General features: G+C 47.2%; 3 protein-coding genes across 4 annotated transcripts in view; 1 reads left to right on the top strand and 2 right to left on the bottom strand.

The window, feature by feature from the left end:
* Positions 1-2,510: 2,510 nt before the first annotated feature.
* LOC108051347 (otefin) lies at positions 2,511-4,092 on the bottom strand. The gene has a single exon (XM_017133434.2). The coding sequence runs from the start codon at positions 3,993-3,995 to the stop codon at positions 2,706-2,708; it is 1,290 nt and encodes a 429-aa protein (XP_016988923.1). The 5' UTR covers positions 3,996-4,092; the 3' UTR covers positions 2,511-2,705.
* A 967-nt stretch (positions 4,093-5,059) lies between these two features.
* On the top strand, positions 5,060-5,861 carry LOC108051355 (gamma-secretase subunit pen-2). Its single transcript, XM_017133443.2, has 3 exons — positions 5,060-5,347; positions 5,412-5,516; positions 5,583-5,861. Exons 1-3 carry the CDS (start codon positions 5,287-5,289, stop codon positions 5,720-5,722), a joined length of 306 nt encoding a protein of 101 aa, XP_016988932.1. The 5' UTR covers positions 5,060-5,286; the 3' UTR covers positions 5,723-5,861.
* Positions 5,857-12,275, bottom strand: part of LOC108051346 (uncharacterized transmembrane protein DDB_G0289901) — an 85,441-nt gene continuing 79,022 nt past the window's right edge. For both annotated transcript variants that reach the window (XM_044456501.1, XM_044456502.1), the window contains 6 exons: positions 10,978-12,172; positions 9,874-10,873; positions 9,592-9,805; positions 9,260-9,531; positions 7,862-9,117; positions 5,857-7,793 (listed from right to left, as the gene is read on the bottom strand). In XM_044456501.1, coding sequence (XP_044312436.1) covers positions 7,720-7,793; positions 7,862-9,117; positions 9,260-9,531; positions 9,592-9,805; positions 9,874-10,873; positions 10,978-12,172 — 4,011 coding nt within the window. In that variant the 3' untranslated portion in view covers positions 5,857-7,719. The remainder of the gene's footprint in view (positions 7,794-7,861; positions 9,118-9,259; positions 9,532-9,591; positions 9,806-9,873; positions 10,874-10,977; positions 12,173-12,275) is intronic.

The raw sequence follows: 12,275 nt of genomic DNA, 5'->3' as shown, positions 1-12,275 counted from the left end.
TTTGATACCTTATAAATGGTTTCAAATCTTAAATACCAAGCTTAGAGCAAGACATTTACCCTCACCTAGAATTTAAAGGTTAATAACTATAGCTTAAGGAATAAATATACATATATATGAACTCTAAAACAGTCCTTGGAATCCTTAATCCTTGGACAGTATTTTGGGAAAACTATATAAATTCATTGACTTTTTAAATTTTGCACAAACAAATTGATTACAAATGCAGTATATATTACTAGCATGAGTTTGTAGACTCCTTTAATGTTTAATGTTGTAGGGGCTTATATTTGAGAATTATTTAAATTAATGAAACTTAATAATATAGCATTTTAAATTTTCTTACATATCTTCATAACTGCCTATTACAATTAATTCAAATTAGATAAATTTAATATTTTCAAAGAGTTGTAATGATTAATACTCTACAATTTTTCCTTGCAATAAATGCAAACTCTATTCTTTTTCTAGTAAATTCCTATTTAAAATATTATATTTTAATTTTCCAATTCCAATATCCCCAGTAAAATCCCAGATACCGTGCTAACGAAAATAAAAAAATAATGATTTCTTTTAGGCCGTATAGAGTGGGCAGACACTGACTGTCTGTTTAGAGACAAACTGTCATTATTTATGGAATTAAAATGTCCAATCTCCACAGATGCTATGTTTCGATGTTCAACTTTGATCTTTGGGTCTTTGCATAAAAATGTCATCCTTTACGATTAATTATGTGGAGAAAAACGTAATTCGATTAGAAATTTAAATTCTTGAGCTTCGGATTCCGATGGGAAACGATGTTCGACGACTGCTCGTATCCTTTCAAGCAGAGTTCACGCTCCCAGGCGCAGAGTTTGGAGACCGGTCAGGTTGGGACAATTAGCCGACTGATTTATCTATCTGGAGCACTGGCCGACAACGAAATGCCTCGCCGGTTGGCAGTTGCCGGGCTGCGCTTACATTTGATTTGATTTGATGTGATGTGAGCGCCTACGAGCGAATGTGTTGCTGCTCGACCGCGCTTGTGTTGCTGCTGCAGTTGCTGTTGCTGCGGTGCTGGCCAGCAGCAATAGCAATAGCAACCGGCAGCAGTGCCTGTTGTGGTGCAAACGCATAATCGTAAAATTTGCTGTGGAATGTTGCAATATTTTTCGCGAGTCGCAAGCAATTTGCGCGTGAATTATTCCAAACGTTGCATTACAAATGATTTCAGCAGCGACCACAACGACCAGCGTCTTTAATTGGCTCACAACGAGGAAGTCATTGGCCCAGCACAGCCCCACCTCCACCTCGGTTTTTGTTTTCTTTTTTTCAGCCCACTCCTTGGTTCCTTCTGGACGGGAACGTGATGTAGACAAAAGTTTCGGTTTTGGCCATAAAATCATATTCCACTTGGTGTTTTCCATGAATGTCACACTTGAGCTGCAACTGAAGATGGGAAGCTGTTGGTCGCGGGTGTTGCTCTTGGGCGCTGATGTTGCTGCGGGGGTCTGGTGTTGCTGCGGGGCTTTAGTGTTCCATATGGGCTCTGGTGTTGCTGCGTGGTCTAGTGTTGCTGCGGGGTCTGATGTTGCTGTGGGGGTCTGGTGTTGCTGCTGGACCTGATGTTGCTCTGGGTGACTACGACTCTATTAACGTGTCGAGTGCGTGAAACTTTTTGCAGGCTTCCATTTAATTTCCATGCACGATGGCTGGTTGCATTTGCCTAAGCAGCCATTGTTGCCTTTGGCTGGGTATTGCTTTTGCTGTTGCAGTTGCTTTGTTGCTCTCTGGAGTCGTCAATGTCTTGGCTGTTGTTGTCGTCTGCATCGTTGCTGCCATGTAGGTAATTCCTGGAAGTTAATTTCATTAAGAGCAACTAGCAATGCGCGGCGTATTTATTAGCCACACGATATATTGTATGGGCCATGGCTTTGTTTTTCAAGGAATCTGCCGCCTGGCTGTTCCATGCATTTGTGGAATTCATCATCGGCGGCGACAGGCGGCCGTGGCTGCAACATCGCAGCACCACTGGCATTTCCCCTGAGCAACTGTTGCTGCTGCTGCAGTTGCAATTTTCATAACTTATTGCAGGCATGCAAGGCAGACCCGGATCCGGTCGCGCTTGTTGCCGCTAAATATGGCGCGAAATTTCCTTAAGAAAATGAAGAAATACGAGTAAGTGCGATTTCCAGTTAATAAAATTAAACAGCCCAACCTGGGTAGGATTTAAAAATAACGCACATTCACCGCTGACTTGTAAAATTCTTATTAATTCTGATTGCAAGGCAAGGATTGCCAGCTCGCAGCAGGAATAGTTCGGTTTAGAGAGCAGGGGTATCTTGTTGTCATTGCGCCTCCATTTGGTCACAGTCATGCCGACAAGTGTTGTACACGCATTCCAGATACTTTTCCATCATTAGCCGATCGTCGTTGCTGATGTTTCTTGATCCGATCTGGGCAAACACCTGCCGCAACTGGAGTGCATCGAATACCTTTCGGAGAAAAAACATCGGAACAACAACTGGTCATCTGAGGCGATTCCCTGCAAGTGGGCTTTATTGGAACACGGATAACACACAGCTTAAATGCTAGTCAATCTCAAGCTCAAATTACATCGAAACAAGATTTATACAAAGTCCGCAGCGGCGGGCTCGTTTACAAAACAAATCCAACATGGAATACAAACTAGGGTACAGATTCAAAAAAGAATAGTAATTCGCTGGTCAGAAAAATATGCTATAAATGCCGATTAACAAGACGACAACGAACAGTATGAACAGCTTTGACTTGATGTGGTACTTCTGCTCCAGGCTGTTCCACCAGCGACCAAAGGCCACTGAAATGCTGTTGTCATCCGGACGCAAGGAGCGTCTGGCACGCGGCTCGTAGCCCAGACTTCCGCTGGCCGTAGAGCCACTGGCCAAAGTGCGCCTGCTATACGGACTGCTGCGATCTCCAATCCTCTCGGCCCGCAAGCGCGCCAGATTCTGGGCAAAGGTGCTCTCGTACTGGTCATCCTCTCCCTCGTTTTCGTCGCTCAGCTCGTTGGCATAGGTGCTCCGATAGTTGGATGATGTGTAAGATGGAGCCGGCGGAGCTTCGGCAGTAACATAACCCTGGGCGGCGGTGCGGACATAGCTGCTATAGCGTCCGGTTGGATTGTTGAGGTAGTCGTAGGACCTGGCCGAACTGGTCTGTGTCTGCGTCCTGGCAGATGGTCCAGATGGGGCTAACACAGGAGCCGGTGTGGGTTCATAGACCGGACGACGAGGAGGTTCCACCGGAGCCGGTGTGGGTTCATAGACCGGCCGACGAGGAGGTTCCACCACAGACGAAACCTTGCTTTTGTACTCATAGGTTGTGGTGCCGCTGCTTGTAAGCTTGGAAGTGGCCTTCTCCCTGGCAGCGTGCTGCTGCTCCACCAGATTGGCAGCCTGGGCCAGCTGCTCGTCCTCCTCTTCGTCCGATTCCAGTACAATCAGCGAGTTGACCTTTAGGTATTTTTCTTCACGATCAGCACGTTTGTTTGAAGCCGGTTCCTCGGCAATAGGTTGTGGTTTCTTCACCGGCTCCACCACCTTTCTTTCGAACCCAGTCGACGAGGTGGAAGTGCGACGTGTCTGAATGGGTGGAGCAGCCACAGCCGTGGGCTTCCTGACGACCACTGGCTCCTCGGGGCGACGACGTTCAGCTTCCTTGGCCTCAGTGGCGGCAATGGTGCGACGAGCCTTGGTGGCCGGTGCCACTTTATTCCCGTCCAGCTTGTCCACCGGAGTGGAGGCAGCCGCCGGAGCAGAGGCAACTGGAATGGGACCAGGAGCCAGGGTCTCTCGCCGGCTGCTCTTCTTTGGGCTGGCTGCCGGCGACGCCTGGCCGCCAATGGAGGCGCGCAGCCGCTTCACCAGCACCTTGCGGCTGCTGTCCGTCACCGGAATGTTGGGCAGCCCCTGGGCCAGCATCTTGGCACGCAGCTCTGCATTGGACAGCGAGTCAAAGTCGTCCACGTCGGCCATTGTTTTCCTCTTTTTTTTTTGCAAATTTTTCGCAAATCGTTGAAATTGAAATCGGCGTCGCTTTTACGCGGTGTGTTCTAAATTAGTGACGGGTGCGAATAACTATCGATAGACCAGTTTCGGGGAATTTACAACACTGAACTGGGAATGGCAGGTCACAGTTTATAGTTCATTTTTCAAACTGAAATGTATATAAAATAATTTATTTATATGTTAATATAATAGTTTTTTTTAGCGTAGAAGGCAGTTCGTATTTTTGAAGATATGTAGGTTAATACTGTACTGTCCTGGAAATAGTCAATAATGTTGATTGACGGAAAATTGTTAAAATAAAATAGAAACCTCTTTGTGTTTAGTTTATTCCTAAGTGCATTTTATATCTTAAATTAAAGCTTCTTTTACTGATAAAAAAGTTAGTTCATACAAAAATAGTTGTTAAGTTATTTGTAACCACTTGACACTTTTAATTTTGTAAGTGTCTTATTTATTTAAATAATATTTGTTGTTTATTTATTTGTTAATATTTGTCTAACAAAGAAAAACACATTTTTTTGTCAAAATTCGTTTTTATTATTCAACATAGTTCCCTTCAAGAGCGATACAACGATTATAACGACCTTCCAATTTTTTGATACCATTTAGGTAGTACTCCTTAGGTTTTGCCTCAAAATAGGCCTTAGATTTTGTGGATTTTTTTGATGTTTTCAAAGGTAACCACCTCTTTCGGGCGTCCACTGCGTTCACCGTCCTCCGTGCTCATTTCACCACGCTTGAATTTTGCATACCAATCAATTATAGTTGATTTCCCTGGGGCAGACTCCGGAAACTCATTATCAAGCCAAGTTTTCGCTTCCACTGTATTTTTTCCCTTCAGAAAACAGTATTTTATCAAAACACGAAATTCCTTTTTTTCCATTTTTTTCACAATAACAAAAGTTGCTTCACAAACTAATTTATATTTTAAACATCGGTAAAACAGACACTATTTGTTTTTTAATTGTATAATATATTTTAACCATCGGTAAGACACACAGTTATCCATAAGTCACAGTTTAGCTCATCCCTACTTCGATAACTTACGAAGCTGAGCCTATCGATTTCGGCTATTTACTGAAATATACAACAAAAACCAACAAAACTGAAATCATATTAAATAAATTAAAAAAAAATAACCAAAGATTGTTCTAACACCAGCAGCTTTTTAAGCTACTTGGTTAAAATACACAACATTCCCTGAAATAGGTAGAAACTAGAAAACAAAGGAACGCCCACACTTTAGAAAAGATTAATCATGGATATCTCTAAGGCACCAAATCCACGAAAACTGGATCTTTGTCGCAAATATTTCTTTGGTAATTACAAATTGCTTGTATGAGTGTATAAACGGATAACGTTAAATCATTTCCTTTATTTTAGCTGGTTTTGCCTTCCTTCCCTTTGTGTGGGCCATCAACGTTTGCTGGTTTTTCCAGGAGGCCTTCAATAAGCCCCCATATCCAGAACAGAGCCAGATAAAGAAATGTAAGCTTACCCATTGGATCCATTTATAACTTTATAATATTGTTTTTTTTTACCAACCTTTTACAGTTGTAATATTCTCCGCGGTGGGAACTTTCTTCTGGCTAATAGTTCTCACTGCCTGGATAGTGATATTCCAGACGAATCGCACATCTTGGGGCGCCACAGCAGACTATATGAGCTTCATCATACCCCTGGGAAGTGCATAACCAAGGACCCTAGCAATAACTAACTTATGATATTAAAAAAATACTTAATCCCAATCATAAAAACATTTATTATTGATTGCCCAAGAATTCCATTATAACTAAAAGACAGAATCCCCATTAAAACAGCCCATTGATTTAATTACATATTTTTTATTCACATCTAAAGCTGTTTTTGTTTTTTATAATTTTCTGTATACTTTAAATATGTGTACTATATTTTGTTGAAATTTCTTAGCCGCTAGTTATGTGTTTTGTTCATATTCGTCCATATTTGTATGCTTGATTTAGCTTTAGTTAGCCGTTTTGTGGATTACATTCTTTGCTTAGATACAATTTCATTGTTTCGAATTCAATTCAATGCGCTTTACCATCTCTAAAATACATATTTTGTATAAAACTCTGCTTGTACCATTACATAAGCCATTATGGTAATTTGTTAAACCCCATTTAATTGTTATGTTGTGTGTTTGTATCCGTGAATCGAATGCTTTCTATGATTTGATTACAAATTGCATTGAGAATGTCAAAAAACCTAGCGACTCTAAATGGGTGTAAGGAAAACACTCGCTGATCTACACATGAAGACATAATTCAAATTGCTATTATGCGGTAATTCGCTTTCGTTTCGTTTATGGGTTGCCGCAACTGGTGCAAACACATATAGTACATTACAATATGATGCATTAATGTTTATAACACGAACTTGGTGGCAATGCAGTAAGCAGGGCCACCAAATCAATCAGTGGAACTAATTTACAATACAAAAGACTCGCTTTAAGGTATATTTACAATCAATACTTGTTTTATTTATAAATTCTAAAGAAGAATTGATGTGTTTTGGAGTATGGGACATTATGGGAAAGGTGTTTTTTTGAGGGGCTTAGGCTAAAGAACATTAAGTGCCATAAATCACGCGTGTAGAGTCTATGAAGCGGCTAGTGAACTACTACACACCCACATTCACATAGATAATCATTTAATTACACATATATCTCGCCTTCAATTATCATATCATATATGCATATGCGTATAAATATTTAAAGTACAAATTGATGCTTAGAAACAATTTAAATTAGTGTGCGGCTGCTGGCCGAAAAATTCATCGTAGTCATTCACGGAGAACTTATAACATAGAAACTACGGATACGAGTAGTACACACAAAGATATAGATTTAGATACACATAATATATATATAAATATATATATATATTTATAAGAATTGAATGGGCGGCGCGCCCAATTTGTCTTTTAGATGCAAATCTCGCGCAGCTCCATCCGCAACACAGATAAGGATAATTAATACACACGCTAAATGCTAAACTTGTACGTCCTACTTGCATAATTTAATCATTTAGAATCAATTAGTTAAACAATATCCATACATTTGTATTTTTTTAATTTCGTTTCTCTTTCGTTTAATGTTTATTTTTACAAAGAAATCAACACCCTACAGTATCTGGTTTGTTTTGTTTTTGTATAATTCATGTTATCTGCTTGTTTTTTGTTTGTTCATGTTCGGTTTACGCCTCTCTCGTATGATATAAATATAAATATAGATATCTATATGCAGATGCAAATACACTTAGGGAAAAGTCGTTATATGTAGTTATGCTATATATATTTATATATGTATAGGTTGTATGCGGTAATAGTAGTGATACCTTAGGCTAGTTATAGTTAACCACGTTGAACGAAACATCAAAAAATACTTATGCATATAAATAGTCGTTTCTGCGTTCCTCTCGGTTCCTCGATCACCGATGCATCAGCACCGAAGGGACTCTTAGAGGCAGCCAAGACTGCGACAGGTTTCGACGGGAAGAGGTTGGAATCCAACGGGGAACAAAGCCATCTCCTTCACCCACTGCTGCCACTCTGTCCCTGGGGATCTCGGAAATTAGCAAATGCACTCTGGGCGGGCACCATCGCATTCCGCTCCGCACTAATTGTTCTTCACGTTATACGCCTTCTTCTCGTTGCTGCCGTTCAGTGGATCTCATTTCGACGGACCCGGCGGAAACGGGTTTATCACAGCTACAGCAGCCGCCTGCTGGCTAGCCAATACAGCCGCTATTAGGGAAATAGGATAAAACCGGCTTAGTATCACTCTCCGTATTAAATCCTCATTTGCTACTCACCTCCGTAGGGCGCCGGGTACATGGGATAGCCGAGGCCGACGTGCGTGTGGTGGTGGGTGTGAACATGACGCTGTGGCGGTGGACTGCGCGAATCGGCGGCACCTGCACCACCTCCTCCCGCCGCGCCATTGCCCGCAGCGCCTCCCACTCCGCCCACGGCTCCATTGCCTGGTGGCCCATTCGGCGGCGGACCGCCGGGCATCGACTGTTTGTGGCCGTCCAACGACGAACCGGGCGGAACACCGCCATGTCCTTTGGGTCCGGAGAGATCCGGCTTGTTGCCGGGCGCCGGGCCCATTCCTCCGGGTGGTGGCTGTAGGTTCAGCGGCACACCGCCCGCAGACCCAGGTGCCGAGCCGGGCTGCTGGTTGGGACCGCTGCCGGGGCCGAGGACTCCGGAAACATTTCCGGATCCGGGGCCGCTGCTCGTGGGTCCGCCCTGTTGGGGCGGCCCGATGCTGGGACTGCTGACGCTCACCTTGACGGGGCCGCTGCCGCTGGTGGGCGACTTGAGGGCCCGTTCGCTGAGCTCATGGATCTTGTGGGTGGTGTAGTACTGGCTGGCCGCATGGTGCAGTGCATCTAGGGCCTTGGTACCGGTGTTGCGCGAGAGATCTTCGGGGGCATGGTAACGCGGGATGGGCAGGTGATACGGTGCCGTATTGTACGGTCCGGCGGCTGACATCAACACGTTGCGGTACATCGGATGATTGGGATCGAACCCAAATGGCGTCGGGGAAATGTACGAGGGATGGAGGAAGTACTGCGACGTGGGTGGTGGTGGAGGACCCTGCGTCTCCATGGTTGGCTTCTGGCCCTCTTGCTTCACCTTCAGCGGCTGGTCGTCATCACCGCCCTTTTGTTTGGGCGAATCTTTCGTCAGATTGGTGGCCTTGTTGTTGGCCGCCGCACTTGCCGCCTGCGACTGCTTTAGCTTTTGCTGCTGCTGTTGTTGTTGCTGCTGTTGCTGCTGCTGTTGTTGCTGCTGCTGCTGTTGATGTTGTTGCTGTTGCTGCTGTTGGTGTTGCTGCTGCAGGTGTTGATGATGCTGCTGAATCGCCTGCTGTTGCTGCTGAGCCATTTGCATTTGCTGTTGTTGTTGCTGTTGCTGCTGTTGTTGCTGTGCCGAGCTCATGCCGGGCTCATCCTTGTGCATCATGCCAGGATGAGGTTGAAGCCCACCACTGGCGGCGTTCTGAGCTGCCGCGGCAGCAGCAGCGGCTGCCTGATTTTGTCGCCCCGTGAACATGTAGTACCTAATTGGGAAAAGATAATCGTGTTAGTCATCATTTCTTAAAGGCTTTGAATTCTGAGGATATGTTTTTCTATAATCTTTTGAAAATAGAAATTCGAAATTACTAGGTTCTAAATTATTATTATTCTTATATTATCAATTACCGTCTCAACTCCTCGTCGCGCGCCTGCTGCACTGCTGCCAGGCTCATGGAGTGGCGCTGATAGATGGCGGGATAGGCGCCCAGTGCCTGCAGATCCTTTGGATGCAGGGCATGCGGCTGCTGTGGCTGCGGGGGTGGTGGCTGCTGCTGTTGAGGCTGCGGCGCAGGCTGCTGTTGTGGTGGCGGATGCTGCTGCCCTTGGTTTGAGCTGGGTTCCTGCTTGATCTCCTGCTTAGTCATTGGCTCCTGCTTGATCAGCTTGTTGGCAAGCATCTGCGAAAATTATTATGCATTAGCTTCGCCAAAAAGGCAAAAAATAAAATAGAGTCTAACCTGTTGCTGTGGTGGCATGTGCTTGGGCTGGTCGTGCGGACTGGGACTCTCCTTGAGACGCTCCTCCTTGATACTGATACCCGACAGCTGTTGCGCTTGCGAACTGGGCGGCAGACCAGGATGTCCGCCTAGTTTGGCGGCCTCCTCAGAAGCCACAATAGAGACTGATCCAAAGTTGGGATCCACGTTGTACGGATACGCAGGCGGAATAAAGCTTAAAGTAAAACGGATGATTAGTTTGTGATGCAGAGAATGATGAGCCAGAACAGTAAGTTAACTTACTTGAAGGGATAGAAGTGGGGCATACCCTTGCCTGGTCCAGGACCTCCTAGACCGGCTGCTCCCAGCGCTGAGAGGCCACCCAGACCTGGTGGCAGACCTCCTGGTGGCGGACCAGACACTGCACTGAGGTTCACCGGGGGCGGCTGCGATCCCGGCTGCGAGGTTGGCGGTCCGATGATTTCCTTGCCATTGTTTTCCGGTCCCTGCTGCTGGCCCTGCTGCTGCTGTTGCGGCGGCTGCTGACCTGTCTGTGGCTGCGGTTTTGTCATCAGATCCAACGGCGGATCCTTGTTCTTGCCACTATAGTCCGCCAGGTGGGCGGCCACCGACTGCTGTCCTGGTGGACCCAGCAAATGACTCGGGGGCTGTGAGGTAGGCGGAGGTGCACCCGGCTGCATCTGTTGCTGTTGAGCTTGGGTCAACGCCGGTGGCAATCCTGGTGGTTTTCCTGGCTCCGTCTGCACCATGTACTGCGGCTGTTGTTGCTGCTGCTGTGGCGGAGGTGGTGCCTGCTGCTGAGCCGGATAGAACTGGTACATTCCCGGCACATACATGTTGGGAGCAGGGGCTGGTGGAACTCCCACATCCTGCGGTTTCTTGCCCATCAACTCGATGTGCTTGGCTGCCGCCACCTGACCGACTGACTTGTCCAGCAGCTCCTGCTCGGCCACTGGCGTGGAGTCATCGGAGATATCACTGTAGGCCGGACTCTGTACATCCTCGCGGGAAACACGGCCCTCGAAGTCACCTGGTCCTGGGGACTTGCGGTTCTTCTTCTGTTTACTGCCAGCGGCACTCACGTTTACCGATCCGAATCCTGGCGAGGTCTTTAGCCCTGCCTGCTGAGCGTAGGCCGATGGCGTCTGCTGCGCATCCTGGACATGACTCGACGGCCTTGGAGGCGACTGTTGCGTCTGCTGATTGACCGGAGGTTGACCCGGCTGCTGTTGCTGCAGGGGATTTCCATCCGGTGGCCCAAAACGCAGGACTCCCGCTTTAACTGAAGAGAAAAGGAAAGGCAATAATAATTAGTTTTAAAATAAATACAAATAAATCGTTTTCATGGTCTTCGAAAAGAAAAACTCATAAAAATAAAGTACTTACGTGCTCCCTGCTGCATCAAGGCCTGCTGCTGCTGGTCCGACAACATGGCCGGCAATCCACCCATTAGCTGTTGCTGGTGCTGCGATAGAGCCTGTCCAGAGATGCCAGCAGTGATGCTGCCTCCGGCGATTGGTTGTTGCTGCTGCTGCTGCTGGTTGTTTGGCGCACTGCCTCCTGGGGCGAGCAATTGTTGCTGCTGTTGCTGCTGTGTGGTAGGCTGTTGCTGCTGTGTCGCAGCATTCGGGCCTGCTGTCAGTGGAAGATTGCCCAGGGGCATTACTGATACTGCAGATTGCTCTGCTCCAGACGGTGGCACTGCACAGATGGGAACAGGAGCTGGTGGCGTCGCTGGCGGAGGTGCAGAAATAGGCGCTGCAGATGGCATCTCTGCCACAGAAGGGGTGGTGCTTGGGGCGACAATAGATGCCGATCCAGAAGATAATGTCGTGGGTGTAGCACTGCCATTGGTGACGGGATTGCTGGAATTGGCGGTGGGTGTGTTTGGGGGCACTGCCACAGTTCCCTGACCCGCTGATGGCGCTGCTGCTGATGCTGGGGTTGCTGTTGGTGTTGCAGATGATCCTGATCCCGGTCCAGTTGGAACTCCGGGCGAGGGCGGCGTGGCCGGTTCCTCTGGCGCCTGCATTGAGTCCTCGTCCATTGAGCTGGCACCGCCACCCGCACCGTGGGCATGGGACTGGTGATAGCGCAGCCCATTGGCGTGCTTGTACTTCTTGCTGCAGTCCTGCTCGGGACACTCGAGCAGCACCGGGGAGATCGCGCAGGGCGAGGCAGTCTTACATTTCTTGGTGCTGATCTGCACGTTGAGGCCGGTTACCGGATTGAGCAGGCTCTGCGGCTGCGTGGCCAGGCCACCGCCGCTGGCCGAGATGGGAATGCCGCTGGCGTTCACCATGCTAACTCCACCAGCTCCTCCAATGCCGCCGCCAGACGCAACTCCGTCCGCCGCATCGCCGTTAAGCGGTGAAGGCGCCTCGTCCTTCGACTTGCGCTTCTCCGGACGTGGCGGCAAGAACGCTGTCGGCGACGTGCTGGGCGTGGCCCCGCCCCCGTTACCCGACGAGCTACTGTTGCTATTTGCCGCCGCATTGCCGGAGGCACTGCGCGTCGCCCCGCGTCCCTTGGTAGCACCATTACGCAGCTTTGAGTGCACCTGGGCGTGTGAGAAGTAAATCTATAAAGAAAAGGAAATATATATTAACAATCTTTTTCAAAAAAAAGTGGGTGGCAATTTCAATATCTCTACTATAATCCGGTTTTTAATAAATGGATCTATC

The sequence above is a fragment of the Drosophila rhopaloa genome, unplaced genomic scaffold (genome assembly GCF_018152115.1).
Source record: "Drosophila rhopaloa isolate 14029-0021.01 unplaced genomic scaffold, ASM1815211v1 contig_115, whole genome shotgun sequence".
In the NCBI taxonomy this organism is placed as follows: domain Eukaryota; kingdom Metazoa; phylum Arthropoda; class Insecta; order Diptera; family Drosophilidae; genus Drosophila; species Drosophila rhopaloa.
The sequence above is the reverse complement of the archived record's forward strand: the minus strand, read 5'-3'. Positions and strand labels throughout refer to the sequence as shown.